The sequence below is a fragment of the Oryza glaberrima genome, chromosome 3, assembly GCF_000147395.1.
Source record: "Oryza glaberrima chromosome 3, OglaRS2, whole genome shotgun sequence".
NCBI lineage: Eukaryota > Viridiplantae > Streptophyta > Magnoliopsida > Poales > Poaceae > Oryza > Oryza glaberrima.
In genome coordinates this window covers 109,662-124,019 of record NC_068328.1, presented here as the reverse complement: position 1 = coordinate 124,019, position 14,358 = coordinate 109,662, and the positions used below count along the sequence as shown (strand labels likewise).

The 14,358-nt window shown below is 39.8% G+C and overlaps 3 protein-coding genes across 4 annotated transcripts; all 3 read right to left on the bottom strand.

The window, feature by feature from the left end:
• Nucleotides 1-3,667: 3,667 nt before the first annotated feature.
• Nucleotides 3,668-4,468, bottom strand: LOC127767799 (DNA-directed RNA polymerases II, IV and V subunit 9B-like). The gene is made up of 3 exons (XM_052293243.1): nt 4,360-4,468; nt 4,209-4,284; nt 3,668-4,142 (listed from the first exon to the last, which is right to left on the bottom strand). Exons 1-3 carry the CDS (start codon nt 4,386-4,388, stop codon nt 3,903-3,905), a joined length of 345 nt encoding a protein of 114 aa, XP_052149203.1. The 5' UTR covers nt 4,389-4,468; the 3' UTR covers nt 3,668-3,902.
• Nucleotides 4,469-4,872: 404 nt separating this feature from the next.
• On the bottom strand, nt 4,873-8,122 carry LOC127767115 (formyltetrahydrofolate deformylase 2, mitochondrial-like). The gene is made up of 8 exons (XM_052292341.1): nt 7,865-8,122; nt 6,811-6,923; nt 6,403-6,553; nt 6,174-6,247; nt 5,920-6,079; nt 5,538-5,636; nt 5,374-5,460; nt 4,873-5,231 (listed from the first exon to the last, which is right to left on the bottom strand). Exons 1-8 carry the CDS (start codon nt 7,943-7,945, stop codon nt 5,085-5,087), a joined length of 912 nt encoding a protein of 303 aa, XP_052148301.1. The 5' UTR covers nt 7,946-8,122; the 3' UTR covers nt 4,873-5,084.
• Nucleotides 8,123-9,250: 1,128 nt separating this feature from the next.
• On the bottom strand, nt 9,251-13,247 carry LOC127767114 (phosphatidylserine decarboxylase proenzyme 1, mitochondrial). Of its 2 annotated transcripts, none has more exons than XM_052292338.1 (12): nt 13,028-13,247; nt 12,529-12,614; nt 12,241-12,294; nt 12,089-12,154; nt 11,952-12,012; nt 11,453-11,562; nt 11,106-11,356; nt 10,663-10,769; nt 10,508-10,575; nt 10,316-10,393; nt 9,811-9,939; nt 9,251-9,668 (listed from the first exon to the last, which is right to left on the bottom strand). In XM_052292338.1, the coding sequence occupies exons 1-12, from the start codon at nt 13,158-13,160 to the stop codon at nt 9,489-9,491; spliced, it is 1,323 nt and encodes a 440-aa protein (XP_052148298.1). In that variant the 5' UTR covers nt 13,161-13,247; the 3' UTR covers nt 9,251-9,488. The 2 variants fall into 2 exon arrangements, with proteins under 2 accessions (XP_052148298.1, XP_052148299.1); XM_052292339.1 differs by having other exon boundaries at nt 13,034-13,247.
• Nucleotides 13,248-14,358: the final 1,111 nt, after the last annotated feature.

Below are 14,358 nucleotides of genomic sequence, written 5' to 3'. Positions count from 1 at the left end.
AAAGAAATGCCACCTAACCACGATTATTATTATTATTATTTACTCACTTTGTACTTATAATAGTAAGTTTTAGGGTTAGACACGATTATTAACAAAGTAGTTAGAAGTGAGTGGTGGAGGGTTGTGATTAAGTTGTAGGGTTGGACACGGTTATAATAAGAAAGTAGGTAGTCCCTCCGTCCCATAATAAGCGTAGTTGTGGGTTTTAGTGTCCAACTTTGACCATCGTCTTATTTTAAATATTTTTTTATTAGTATTTTGTTTGTTATTAGATGATGAAATATGAACAGTACTTTATGTGTGACTTAACTTTTAAAGTATTTTCATAATTTTTTAAATAAAACGGACGGTCAAAAGTTAGACACGGAAACTTATGGTTGCAATTATAATGGGATAGATGGAGTAGAAGTGAGTGGTGAAGGGTTGTGATTGGATGAGTAGTAGAGTTAGGTGGGAAAAACGAATGGTGGAGGGTTGTGATTAGTTGGGAAGAGAATATTGATAGAAAAGTAGTTATATTTTGGGACAAATTTTGAAGGCTAAAAGTTATTATATTTTTTGGACAGATGAAGTATGACCTACTCTCTCTATCCCATAAAAAAATATGTGTCACATCTCGTCCTATATTCGTTTTTTCGGAACGGAGGGAGTAAGTTACGTAAAACCACAGGGTTTTTTTTTTGCACATGACAAATAATCCCATATATTATGCCTATAAAGTTTTACATAATCACATTATTGATCATTGATCTACCACACTTACACTTTTGAGTTCTATAGTTACATATCGAATTTATGATTTCTTTATACAACATATACATATGGAATCCATGTAACAATAATATTTTAAAATTTTGATATACTTCAAGATTGGTTAACGACGTGGTTTTGTGAAACTGTATGACCACAATATTTAGGGTCATGTGTTGCATGTATTTTTTTTCAGTGGTTTTGTGTAACTTGACCATAATAGGTGGGGTTTTATAAAAGGAAAAAGTCTGAATTACCCTCTAAACTATTGTGACAGTACAAATTACCCGCTGAACCATAAAACCAGACATCCTTTAACCTCAACTTTCTATATCAGATAAATTACCCACTAGCTCACTCTAGAGCGGTTTTGGTCTTACGTGACACAAAAGTGATGGTCCAGTCAGCAAAAAATAAATAAAAAAAATATAGTGGGCCCACATGTCATACGTGGGCAATGGAGGATGGGAGAAGATATGACATGTGGGCCCACTATATTTTTAAATTTTTTTATGCTGACTGGTCAACCACATGTGCGCCATAGCGAGTCAGGGGTAATTTGTTCGGTATGAAAAGTTGAGGGTGAAAGATGTTTGGTTTTATGGTTCAAGAAGTATATTGTCGCAATAGTTCAGGAGGTAATTCGAACTTATAATATTCTCTTTTCAAGAGTTTCATTTTACATTCCTATCGAGTTTAATTTGCGTTCATCAAGCACAAAATTATATATGGACACTCTTAATTGTTAAATCCGGGTCAATTGACCCCCTTTATTGTTTCGAGGGTTGTTCCATCCTACTCCCTCTGTTCCACGAAAACTTGTTTTTTTAGGGTTTTTTCCCAATATTTGATCATCCGTCTTATTTGAAAAATTTATGGAAAAAAATTTAAAAATAAGTCCAGCATAAAGTACTACTCATGTTTTATCATATAATAACAATGAAATTACTAATCATAAAAATATTTAAATAAGACGGACAGTCAATATTAGACACAGAAATCCACAAATAACTTATTTTGGGATGGAGACGTGGTGACGATGTGGCGCTAGTTGTTAAAAAACAATTAAAATTGATATAGACTGATGTGGCAGTGTGCTTAGAGTAGGTACAATAGCAGACTATAAGTCAGCTATAAATACATATTGAGAAGATAAAAGAGGTGGGAGAAAAGCAGCGCGCTGCACTGCGGACTCCGAGACATAATGTATGTATGGCATGTGAGACCATATATTAATATTAATAGTGTAGTATATGTTTATAGATAACCATTGTATAAATTGACTATATATTATTTGGAGCTATTATAATATTAAACTTGCTCCTATTCCTCCATCTCTCGTCTCTCTCCTCACGCGCATCGCCAGCTTAACACCGAGTGCATACCGTTGTGGAGGAGGCCATGGTATAGCAGTGGCATATTAACAGGGCACTCCAGTAAAATTAGCCCCACTACCTTCTCTCCTGAGATAAAACCGATCAACATCTTTTCTTTTAGGGCTTGATCGGTTAATCTATTCCCAAAAGATTGAAGGGGCTCTGATTTGAGTGATTTCTCCTATTGAGGATGAACCCAAAGGGAGGCAAGTGTGTTTTCCCTTTATTTTTTAAGGAATTTCTAGTATGTTCAAGTCATGCTAATAATGTTATGTATTAGGGGAGGGGAAAAAGATTGAGAAGATAAAAAAATTAAGATGAGTCATTAGTGGATGATCAATTGAATATTAATTATTTTAAATTTAAAGAATTAAATAATACAATAAAATTTTTTAAAGCAACGTTCCTATAGTTTTTATTTTTGTAAAATTTGCTTAGTACTCCTGCCGAAGAAAGAGGGAGTTTTTCACCAAATCAGCTCTTGCCGAAGATAGCTTCAGACATACTCTCTCCGTCCCATAAAAAACGAATCTAGAATCGGATGTGACATATTCTAGTACGATGAATCTGGACATATGTATGTCCAGATTTATAGTACTAGGATATATTATATCCGGTACTAGGTTGGTTTTTTATGGGATGGAGGGAGTATGTCAAGTCTGAGTGAGTTTTGATAGTATTTTATTTGCAGAAAAAAAAGCAAATATGGCATAACCCATGAACGAAGAGAATGCGGAACCAAAGGCACAGTGCAACAAGTTCAAACATGAACTGTCTGACTCTGCGGGAAGTCGCTGTCGTACGTGAAGGGCAAGCAGCTACTCCCTCCACCAATAAAAATACGTGAAGGGCAAGCAGCTTAAAAAAACCCAATTACACATCTTAATACTATGAATCTGGACATACATACATACATATATATATATATATACATATATATATATATATATACACATATGTACGTCTAGATTGATTCGTTTTTATGAGACGGATGGAGTACTCCACTCGGCTAGGCGATGTTGTGTTGTGTGCCGTAGGTGCTGTTGTTGTTGCCAAGCTCGGCTTGAGCTGGGGCCGCCTACCCAACCAAACACAAGGCTTTGCTTAGGGAATGGGGAATTGGGGATTGCCTTGCTCCGCGGGATGAGATGAAGCAGTCGCTCGCTCACTGGTGTTAATCGTTCTCAAGGATGCAATGCTCCATCTTTCTTTTCCCAGTCATTCTATTTTTCTCTTGCAAAATTCAATTAATTCGAGTCCACCAAAGGAACATCCAAAACAGGGTAGGTTTTTTTAAAAAATTACAGTCAAAACAGGTACCCCACCCATTCCCTTTCTTTTTACTAGTTACGTGCTCGTGTTGCAACAGAATCTATACGATGATCAGTTACTGTTTTTGGCGGTTTTTTTTAAACGTGTAAAATAATTACACGTCAATATTTCGTCGTTTGGTTTTTCTTCTTCTTATTAAGGGAAGGAGAGAGTGAAGGATGACAGCGATGTTAAAGATATATTTTGTGATTGAACATCCATGTATCGTCTGCTGATTCAACAATTAGCATCCCAAGTTAACATTGATCTAGCATCGAAGGAGTACGAGTTAAACAAGACAAGTAGATAAAACATGAGCCCGATGAAGGCAGAGAACCCTACCTATTGCTAAACCTCCATCCATTTACAAACTAGTACTCAATTGTCTTGTTTAAGCAAACCGGGAAAGTTGATCATCATGATCGATCAAGTTGTAGTTGTGGAGAAGAAGAGAAAGAAGTAAAATCATTCCCTCCATCGGTGGGCGCAGGTGAGGTTGCAGCAGACGAAGAAGAGGGTCATGCCCTCCTCGCCGCGGGCGGTGGCCTGGAAGAAGACGGCCTCGCCGTGCCCGCAGGCGGCGCACCTCACCGTCTTTGTGCGCGGCAGTGTCGGGTCCGACGCCACGTCCTGCAGCACCTGCGTCCGCTCCCCGGCCGCGTGCGCCACCTCGTTCCGATACACGCACTTGCTCTCCGATACCTCCTGTTGTTGTTGTTTCTTCAGATTTCTTCTTCTCCACAATCGAATCGAAATAATCAACGTATGTACCTGGTGCTCGCAGTTCCGGCACGCGAACAGCAGCAGCCGCCGGTCCTTCTCCTCCTTAGGGTACAGGATGTTGTTGCTGCCCCCCAATCCCCAAATCCATTATTACAACCACCCGCAAATCAAAAGCAAACACAAGACAATGGCTGCGTACCACTCGCGGCAAAACTTCATGGTGCTCATGGCGGCGGCCGATCCCCTTCCTCCGATCCGCAGCCGCTCCCGCTCCTGCTCCTTTTGGTTTCTAGGGTTGATGAGTTGGGGGCGGGCCTCCTTTTCGCCTTCCATTCCTCCTACCTTTATAGACCGGGCCGGGCCGACTTCGAACTGGGCCTACTAGTCAGAGTCGGACTCGGACTCCGTCTCCGTCACACAAACATCCTTCCACTGATGGACACAACAGCACCATTGTCAATTACTTCCTCCGTTTCAAAATATCTGACACCATTGATATTTTAGTACGTGTTTGACCATTCGTCTTATTCAAAAAATTTAAGTAATTATTTATTCTTTTTATATCATTTGATTCATTGTTAAATATACTTTCATGTACACATATAGTTTTACATGTTTCACAATTTTTTTTAATAAAACGAACAGTTAAACATGTGCTAAAAAGTCAACGGTGTTAAACATTTTAAAACGGAGGGAGTATATATTAACAACATTTCATACCAATTACTACTATTATGCATTATCATTTTATTTGCTTTGGAGTATTGTTATACTCAATCAATTACAAAATGCACTGTCCAGCCACGCCCACACACCCACCTCCTTATCACCAAAGCAATCAACACCACAAAATTTTGTACTGTAGTAATTTCCTCTTATCAACAAATAAAAACAAACAAACAAAATCGCTTCCTTCAAAAGATATCAGAACACTACTGTCTTCTTCAATTCATATGGTAGCACACGGAGCTCACAGTACGACTTTATAGCTTCTGCTAGGCACTGCTTCTCTAGGTTCTCAGATTTCACCACAAAGCTCTGTAGCGTGTCTCTGTGGGACACCCGTTCAACCTGCATACAATGTAAATTTCCAACTGTTTACATCAAACCAAACAAGACTACTTCAACACAAGTCTCTCATGTCTGCATCTTTTTACTTCTACGAACCAAACATTGCATCGTATGCATACTTCTTTTGTTTAAACTATATTACCATCTGCTCAATGATTGGGCCAGCATCAAGTTCTGGGGTAACAAAATGGCTGGTTGCGCCGATCAATTTTACTCCAGCGTTGAAGGCCTGAAATCATTTCAAAGTTTTATCCCCCCAAATAAACAACCGGACTAGTACTTGTACCAATTTACTGATTTCAATACCTGTCTCGAAGGATTCCCTCCCTTAAATGAGGGAAGAAGACCATGATGGATGTTAATAATATCTTTGCCATAAGCCTTGAGAAAGCCTTCAGATAATATCTGTCACAGAGAAAATGGTCAGCTAACAGGTGTCTTCAGATTATATCTGTCACAGAGAAAATGGTAAGCTGACAGGTTTGATCATGAGTGGTGGAAGTCCATACAAGACGGTACTATTGACTTGTTGGATTCTTCCCAGGATTCAACCAAGAAAAGAAAAGTATATATGTATATCTTCCAATACAAACTGCAATGAATCGTATTTAATATATTCCATCCAACAATACACATAGGTTGTGTGTGTTGGGAAATATATATAAAAAAAACGATGAAGCACATTTACCTGCATATATCTTGCCAGTACCACAAAATCGGTACCTTGAACCAATTCTAAAATCTCTTGCTCTCTTTTATTTCCTGGGCTTGTCGGTAGGTAATGATAGGGGATCCCATGTCTCTCAAGGAAACGTCTGACATGGTTATCTTTAAGTCGATCATGGTTGCTGCAGAGGAAAGAAAAAAAAATGGCATATTTGTTTTGACCAAGAAGAAATTGGATATGAATAAATGCAGAGCGGTCAGATTTGATATATCGACCTTATGACACAATTGATGTCAACCGGAAGCCTTCCCTCTTGCCATCTATAGAGCAAGTCAAACAAACAATGATCCTGGGAAAAGGTAAAGAGAAGAGCACATGCATGTGAAAACAGTGGTATTTCCTTCAAAAAAAAAAACAGTGGTATATCTATATCAAGGCAGGTCAAGCCACGAAAAAAAGAAACAAGAAAATAGTGGAAGTAGCACAGGGGTAAGCAAGTGAAACCTGCTTCGAAGCGAGTACAGATATCTTGTATTTCGGGTCAAGATCAGGGACTCGAACAGTAGACCTTTGTGCGCTGAAGTGTTGTGACAGATTGAGGAAGTCGGTGCGAAGCACATCGCGCGGCCATAGCATGGGATTGTAGGTAAACTCACTGCAGTAATATGTATATTTTACAACTCATTTGACAACCAAGAAAAGAGAAGAAATCCATCCATCATCATCTCTTCACATTTAGGCCGTGTTTAGTTCCCCCCCAAATTCCCAACTTTCCATCACATCACATCACATCGAAAATTTTCCTACGCACATAAACTACCAACTTTTTCTCCAAACTACCAACTTTCTCCCAACTTCCCAACTTTTCCACCATCTAAACACAGCCTTAAAAAAGAAGAAGGGTGTGGTTACCTACGGGAGTAGAAGACGGGTTTGTCGTCAGGGACAAAGACATCGACACTGTGGATGTTGCCACCACGCGAGGCGATGCACTCAGACAGCCGCGCCACAATGCCCACCGTGTCCTGTTCATATTCATTCAAAATGAGGAACCCACCCATAAATCAATCAATCGATGCATGCGCAGGAAATGGCAGACTAAGGAAACCACTCTAGGGATCACTCGCTGTTTTTCTTTTTTTAAAAAAAAGAAAAAGAAATCATGAAAAATCGGTGGTCCAATGGCAGATTTTGATCGATTTTTTCAAACTTTGACCAAAATGTGGTCCGGAATTCCTGAAAATCAGTGAAGTAGAGAAAATTTCAGAAATAATCGAACCCATCAATCCAGCTTGGTCCCTTGGCAGAACCCATTGGTGATGCTCTTGTTCGCTGCTGATGCCAATGCGTAAATGGTAAAGAGAGTGAAGCAACGTAAACACGCCTTAAATCTTAGAAGTGTGCAATTTGACATTCAGCTTTGAATGAAATATCAGTCATGGAGGGAGAGGATGAGAGAAGAGCAAGTAAAATGTAGAGAGGTGAAGGAATACCTCGACCACCTTATTATAAGAAAATAAGATTAGAATAGCTAGCAAATATAATCTTTAAAACAGACAAGACTATGTAGACGACGTTAATTTAGATGAAAGAAATAATAATTAAAAAAACAGAGAGGAGATTTGGAGAGTTCCAATGGGTGAAATAGAAACCCAAATGTCCAGTGTGTCTCCACACGTTCATCTTGTTATTTATTATATCCCCACCATGGAGCATCAGTCATCTTGTTCCTCCACTCCAGTCCATTCCTAAATTTCTTCTTCCCCCGATTTGGACAAACCAAACCATGGTTGGTGCTGTATTGTTTGAGGGGAGGGGATTCCATTTTAATGATTCCTCCTCCTCAATACTAACATCGTAATGATATAATTATTATTTTTCCAAAATAAAAATAAAAATAAAAAAATTAGAAGTAGTAAGGGTAGAGATGGATTGAGGAGGGAAAATAGGAGTAGACAGTAGTTACAGGGCATTGGAAGAGGTGGATGCCGAGGAGGTTGCCGACGGGGACGGCGGCGGAGAGGGGCCGGCGTGCGACGGAAAGCATATCTTCTTCGCACTTTCTCTCTCTCTCCGAGAGAGAGAGAGAGAGAGAGCGGGATGGATACAGAAAGAGAGAAGGATGGATGTATGAGTAGTATCCATCCCCTCCTCCATCCTTGCTCGTCGTTTCCTCCTAACTAATCTAATCTCTCTCCTGTATCTTGCGCGGTTGGTGGAAATGGAAGCGGAATCTCTTTTCTTTTTCTTCTTTTTTTTATTATATACTAATAATAATAATATTAGTCTTTTGTTGATGGAGTGGAGAAGCGTACTTCTAGTTTACGCCATCAACACAGTGATGGAGTCTGTGTAGTACCAGTTTACGCCTCCTGCTCCGCCTCCGATCCAACCGCATCCCTCCCAGATCTCCGACTTCTTTCCTCCTCCGACGATCTTCTTCTTCTTCTTCCTTCATCCAAGACAACAAGACAAAGAGAAAGGCAAGCGATGGAGCTGGAGGCGCCGTCACCGGCGAGGTACCTGGTCGGCGCCGCCATCATGATGGCCGGCGTTGTCCTCCCGCTCGCCTACATGATCTTCCGCAGCAAGCGCTCTTCCTCCTCCTCCACCGCCGTCGCCGCTTCCTCCGCTCCATCCTCCTCCTTCTCCAAGCAGACGTAGGTGTGCTCTGACCCTTCCCTCCTATCCTCCCTTGCTTCTTCATCATCTACTGACCAACATGTCTTCTTCGTAGATCTCATCTCTCTCTTACATGTACAGGACCAAGGGCCTCATCTGATCTCACCAACTCCTTCTGCTGCTGCAACATCATCTTCTTTTCAATTTTTGTCAAGCAACTTTGCCTTCAGCTGCTGCTGCTGCTGCTGCCATTCGATCCATGTACTACTACTACTAGATGCAACCATTAATCAGTCATCTGTGTTTGCTCTGCTCCTGTCATGCCATGAGTAAAAAAAAAACAACATATGAGATAGTACTATTATAGTTGCGCATTCTGTCCTTGCCGGTTGCCGCCACCGCCACTACTGCCACTAAAACGTACTACTAGGATACATACAGTTAATTATCGGTCTCATTTCTACTCCGTATGTTACAATCAATCTATGACTGCACTATAGGAGGACATATTTTCGTCTCCCTGAACCACACAGTTGGAAGGAACAAGATTCAACTTCAAAACAATTCTACTTAGGTTGTGTTTAGTTCGGCCCAAAGTTTGGAATTTGGTTAAAATTAGAGACGATGTGACTGAATAGTTGTGTGTGTATGAAAAGTTTGATGTGATGGAAAGTTGGAAGTTTAGAAAAAAACTTTGGAACTAAACAAAGCTGAAAACAAGTCTTAAAACTGCTGAGTAACAAGAATATCATTCTCTCTCAAATCGCCCAAGTCAAGTCAAGTTAACAAAATGGCAATAGTTTCCTTTACTTCCCTACAGAAGATACAAGTCTTTTTGTAGTAGCATGCACCGGCACCGCAGCTCAAAAATAAAAACGAAAGAGACATTGATACGACGACGATACTCATCATCCATCATGTTAACACAAGATATATAGAGAGAGATGCCATGCCATGCCTTCATTCATTCATTCCCGCGATGTCCATCGCCCAATGGCTTCTCCTACCCTGATCCTATCGCCAGCCTTGATACAGAAATCGAAATCTGACGTTACCGTGCCACTGCCATCCTCTCTCCATCTTGCCTTGGACACTACAGGTGCCTCAAATACCATCACCACCGTCGATCCCATCTTAAACCCTGCTATCTGCCAATGGTCCACAACACCAATTGCTCTTCACAATATTGCACCACAAACTACTATTCTAGTATGTAGTATGTAGTATAATAATAATAACAAAAAACTTTAACACGCATTGTACCAAGCAGCTGGGATGACATTTCCCTACCTCTTCCCCCTTTTTAACCATCACACCGGTGCCTACAGGTTCATAAACTCGATCATCGGGAGGCTCAGGCTGGGAGTTCAGTATCTTCGACCCTGCCCTATTTGTCCTTAGCTCTGGTTCAATATATAGCTGCAAAATATGAGTATCACTCAGTAAAATATTTGTATTCATCAAATGCGTAACTTGCACATATCCTCATCATGTGTCCATGGAGGACAAACTGAATAATATCACAGCGTTAATCTGCAATTCGATGTACCAATTTATTTAAACAACTACAGAAAAAGATTGCATCTCTCCTTTCCTTGGTATAATATTCAGATCCCAATCTACCAGACATGGCAATGGATAATCTTAATTTGCAACTGCTACCAATCTACTATCAATGCAGAGCACATCATGAAAACGGTGCAATTAGAGGCAATGCATAAAGGCATAGCCTGCCTGATCTACTTCCTGATACGTAAAGCACTGAGAGAGAGAGAGAGAGAGAGAGAGAGAGTACTTTGATAGAGCCAACATTAGTAGCACCAATGGCTGCAATTGCAACAAAGCCTTCCTTCCACTGCCCTTCAAGTACTACCTACGGTTACCATAAATACTTTAAATAGATTCAGTAGGAACATAGTGCTGCTGAAATTGAGAGAACTATTTCTGATTCAACTTGTTTCCTTTTCTTGACAGAAAGTGAAATTACCCTTTCATTCTCAACATACAAGTTTCTGATGGTCCGCACGGCACGTTCATTTTGGGGGAAGAGATGACCTACAAATACAATACATTTATCACACTCGAGTTCTTACGAAGTCTGAGATAGGGAGATGTGCAACAGGAAACAAAATAAACACAAACCTGAGAAATGTCGGCGCTTTATAATGTTCCAATCAACAGGAGAGTGAACTCGATGATAATCACCAGGGTGTAAATAAATGACACAATAGAAGATGCCTTTCTTTGGGCTGACAAGAATAAGTTGAAGTTAATACCCATAACCCGGCAATATGTCTGAATATGAATACATTCAGTAAACTTTGCTACTTGGGACTTTGGGAGCACAAATCATGCCACATTGCTACAGCAGTAAGGAAACCTCAGAACAAGATAAACAGCATATCTGCTGAAAGGGTGCCTACTAGTCTATTAGAGCTACAGAAGGCATAGCAACTACATCACTCAGGACACCAAATGTTCCACATGGTTAGCAATATATTCCTTAAAACTGAAGGGTTATATGATGCCAAACCAGCTTATGCAGTTATTTTAGAAATTGTAAATTTAGATACAAGCATAGTTACCTCAGCAGAGTTTGATCCCATAATTTGGGTTTAGCCACTGATACTCGCCACCATGATTTTGCATTTGAATCTGCGGGATTACTTTGTTCTGTATGCTCTCTAGAAAAATCTTCTTCTTCAGCACCATGAAGAGATGAACTTGCACCAAGAAGAGAAGCAGCAGAATAAGAAAAGCCCTTCACTTGCTCAATCATGGTTCCTGGACCTCTAAGTTCTCCAAGCCGCAGAACTTTACCATCCACAGGACTCACCTAATTGTAAAATGGAATGCACCTAGCACATCAGTCTCAAATTATCACCACATTAATAAACAGGCTATGCAGAATAAATATATTGTTACCAGTTACCAGACAGTTTGGGTCTGCATCAATGGGCCTTGAACCTTCTTTGAGACTACGGATGAAGAATGCCTGTAAAGAAGGGTATTCTTCTAGTGGCATAGCAGCTTCTTGCAAATCTACAGTACTCAACAATCATCATTTTATTTCAGAAAGATGGCACATAAATTTCTGAAAGAAGTGCTACTAACTAAGCATGACTTTCTTAGAAGCATTGCACTATCTATGGAGAAGCAAGTTCTTGCCAAAAACTTGCCTCACGGGAATAGCAAGTATTCATGTGTTATATCAAGAATAATGTGTACTACTCATTCCAATGCACTAAAAAGTCTAAAACTGCATATATTTCAAAGTCATTTTGGTCAAAAAAATATATTTCAAAGTCAATCTAGCAGTGTGCAGGCACACAACCTCTGCACTAGATACTCTAAAATGCAAGTCAATCATCAGAGTGAAATTACCTAATGAACTGTAATATAAGAAAGCATCATAACAGGAGAAGACATACTGGAGTGGAAGGCTCTAGCCCATGCTTTATAGATGGCAGGGCGCATGAACACTGGAAGTTCCTACAAGATATGAAATTATTTGGATTGAGTAGGGAAATAAATAATACAGCAGCTCTGTAGTTGTAAAAGTACGGACCACTTCCATCAAGGATCCCCATAAACGTGACATCGAACGCAATGGCAGAAGCCTGAGAAATGAAGCCTGTATTGAGAATATCATCAGTGTGCAGTTGTTGTATCAAATAAAGCTCCGGAATAGTCAGCAAATGGCCAAGTTCTATTGACTACCTTGAAATCTGGTGAGAATTCCGGCTCAATTCCTTTCTCCTTCCTTTCAACAACCTAAATCATCAAATAAAAGGATGAAAGGATAGCAGTATGTGCTTTTTATGCAAAATTGCAAACCAGGCTAGCTAGATAATGTGCTTCAAAGTTGTCAGTCCAAATATTTGAAAACGTAAACGTTTAACATTAACAATTTAAAATTGAGCAGATAAATTAAAGTTGTTGCTGCAAATTGACCAACATTCAATACAGAAATAGGATACATGATGCTTGTGGGTATTGAAGCAATACTTTTTGGTCTTCGTACATACGCCTAGCATGTAGAATACCAAACATGACAAGAGTTGCTGCCGTTGCACCAGGTAGAATAAAATTGCCTGGAAATCATTATCATAAGCAAGCACAACGTTAGCAGCGAATGAATCATTGACAAATAATAATAAGAAGAAAGCATGATTTAAAAAGAGAAGATATAGCATCAATGTGGGTGTGAGAGAGGAATGCAATGAAAGCGTAGATTAGTAAAGTATAGACATGGCAGCGTGAAATCAAAGCAGCACTTTGAGGAAGGGGATAAAGGAAGAAAAAGGGGATTGATTGGTGATGAGCTGCTGGCTGCTGCTACATGTACCTATACTAATACTGGTAGTGCTAGTGGTAGCACTCCGGGAAGGTGAAGCGGATAAAAATCGATGCAAAACAAGGCGAGCCGAGTAAGAATAAGATAAAGATTTGGGGGGGGGGGGGGGGGGGGGGGGGGGAAGACAAGAGAAGAGAGGGGGAGGGAGACCTTGACCTTGGCGGGCGCCGGAGTTGGCGGAGGCGTGGAAGGGACTGCGATGGTGGTGGGAGTGAGGGCAAGGGCGGGAAGCGAGCAGCGGCCATGGCGATGGAGATGGAGGCCAAACCCTAAACCTCCTCATCTCCCTTCTTCACTGCCGCGACGGCGATGCCGATAACAAAGGTCGTGTGTGTTTGGCTTAACCTGCACTTTCTTCCTCTTCCCTTCCTGTGTCATACCAACGGACCATGAAATGGCGTATTTACAGATGAAAAATAATTTATAAATAAAATTTATATATATATATATATATATATATATATATATATATATATATATATATATATATATGTGTGTGTGTGTTCTCAGCGATCTAAAATCAAATGTTAGAAAATAAATTTCGATGAAAAAATCCCTAAAATCATCTCTAAATTTAAGGTAGAAAATTTAAATTTTAGCTGATAAGTATAAACATAAGCGAAAAGATAAGGCCCGAAGTTTGGTTCACAAATTTGACAAGTTGAAGCTTTTTAAAAACTTTTTTTGAAAGTAAACCATGAAAAAAAAACTTTAATAAAAAATAGGCTAAGAACTCAACGCTAGCTCAGCACCAAGATCCGTGACTTTGACCCGACAGTGAAAAAAGATTACAAGTAAGTGTAGCAAGCTTAGGATCATACCCAAGTGTGATGTAGTGGTAGTATATGTGAAACATAGCTGGTAATTTGGGTTCAAATCCCATCAATTCCAACCTTTTATTTTTGCTTTATTTTTTTATTCGCTACCTTTTTATTGTTTATTTGACCAAAAAAAAGAGAAGGGGAAAAATCGTTTCTATTATTTTAATCGCAACTTTCCTATTTTTTATCGCCCAAAATAAGAGCCTGGTGAAAAAAATAGTGCATTTCCATTTTCTTAATGCCGCGATGCGAAAAGGAAACATTTTATTTGCCAGAAAAAATGTTGTGAAAAAGTGGAGCTCTAAACTCAGCGTCATGGGACTTTGGCGCTGATGGTGCAAGGTCAGCCCCAAGGCACTTTGGTGCTGAGATGTTGGACCTTAGCGCTGGGACCCATGACGTTGAGGTTTTGGCTCATTTTTACAATAAGTTTTTCATGTGGTCTATTATTTGAATAAGTTTTTTATAAGGGTTAAATTGTTAAATTTTAGCGGTTTGGTGTTGTTTGGTTTATGGTCATAAATTACACACTTTGTTATTTTATGCTTAGAGAAGTGTTTGAGTAGTTGTTATAGAGGTGGCAAGATTTCTCTTATGTAATATAGGTCTTCACTCTTCACCTTGTTGGCTATGACGTGACCAGTATTTTGATGACCTCAC

Bases quoted from the DNA above. Each gene is read 5' to 3' on its own strand.
- LOC127767115 (XM_052292341.1), bottom strand. From the start codon at position 7,945: ATGCTTTCCGTCGCACGCCGGCCCCTCTCCGCCGCCGTCCCCGTCGGC. The intron at 6,080-6,173 runs GTCGATATATCA...TTTCCTCTGCAG, and splicing joins GACATCAATTGTGTCATAAG to CAACCATGATCGACTTAAAG. The intron at 5,637-5,919 runs GTAAATGTGCTT...TCTCTGTGACAG, and splicing joins TACTGGCAAGATATATGCAG to ATATTATCTGAAGGCTTTCT.
- LOC127767114 (XM_052292338.1), bottom strand. From the start codon at position 13,160: ATGAGGAGGTTTAGGGTTTGGCCTCCATCTCCATCGCCATGGCCGCTG. The intron at 12,615-13,027 runs GTCTCCCTCCCC...AATGATTTCCAG, and splicing joins CGGCGCCCGCCAAGGTCAAG to GCAATTTTATTCTACCTGGT. The intron at 9,669-9,810 runs GTAGGGAAATGT...GACCATTGGCAG, and splicing joins TGGTTAAAAAGGGGGAAGAG to ATAGCAGGGTTTAAGATGGG.
- LOC127767799 (XM_052293243.1), bottom strand. From the start codon at position 4,388: ATGAGCACCATGAAGTTTTGCCGCGAGTG. The intron at 4,285-4,359 runs GTACGCAGCCAT...ATTGGGGGGCAG, and splicing joins ATGAAGTTTTGCCGCGAGTG to CAACAACATCCTGTACCCTA. The intron at 4,143-4,208 runs GTACATACGTTG...CAACAACAACAG, and splicing joins GCCGGAACTGCGAGCACCAG to GAGGTATCGGAGAGCAAGTG.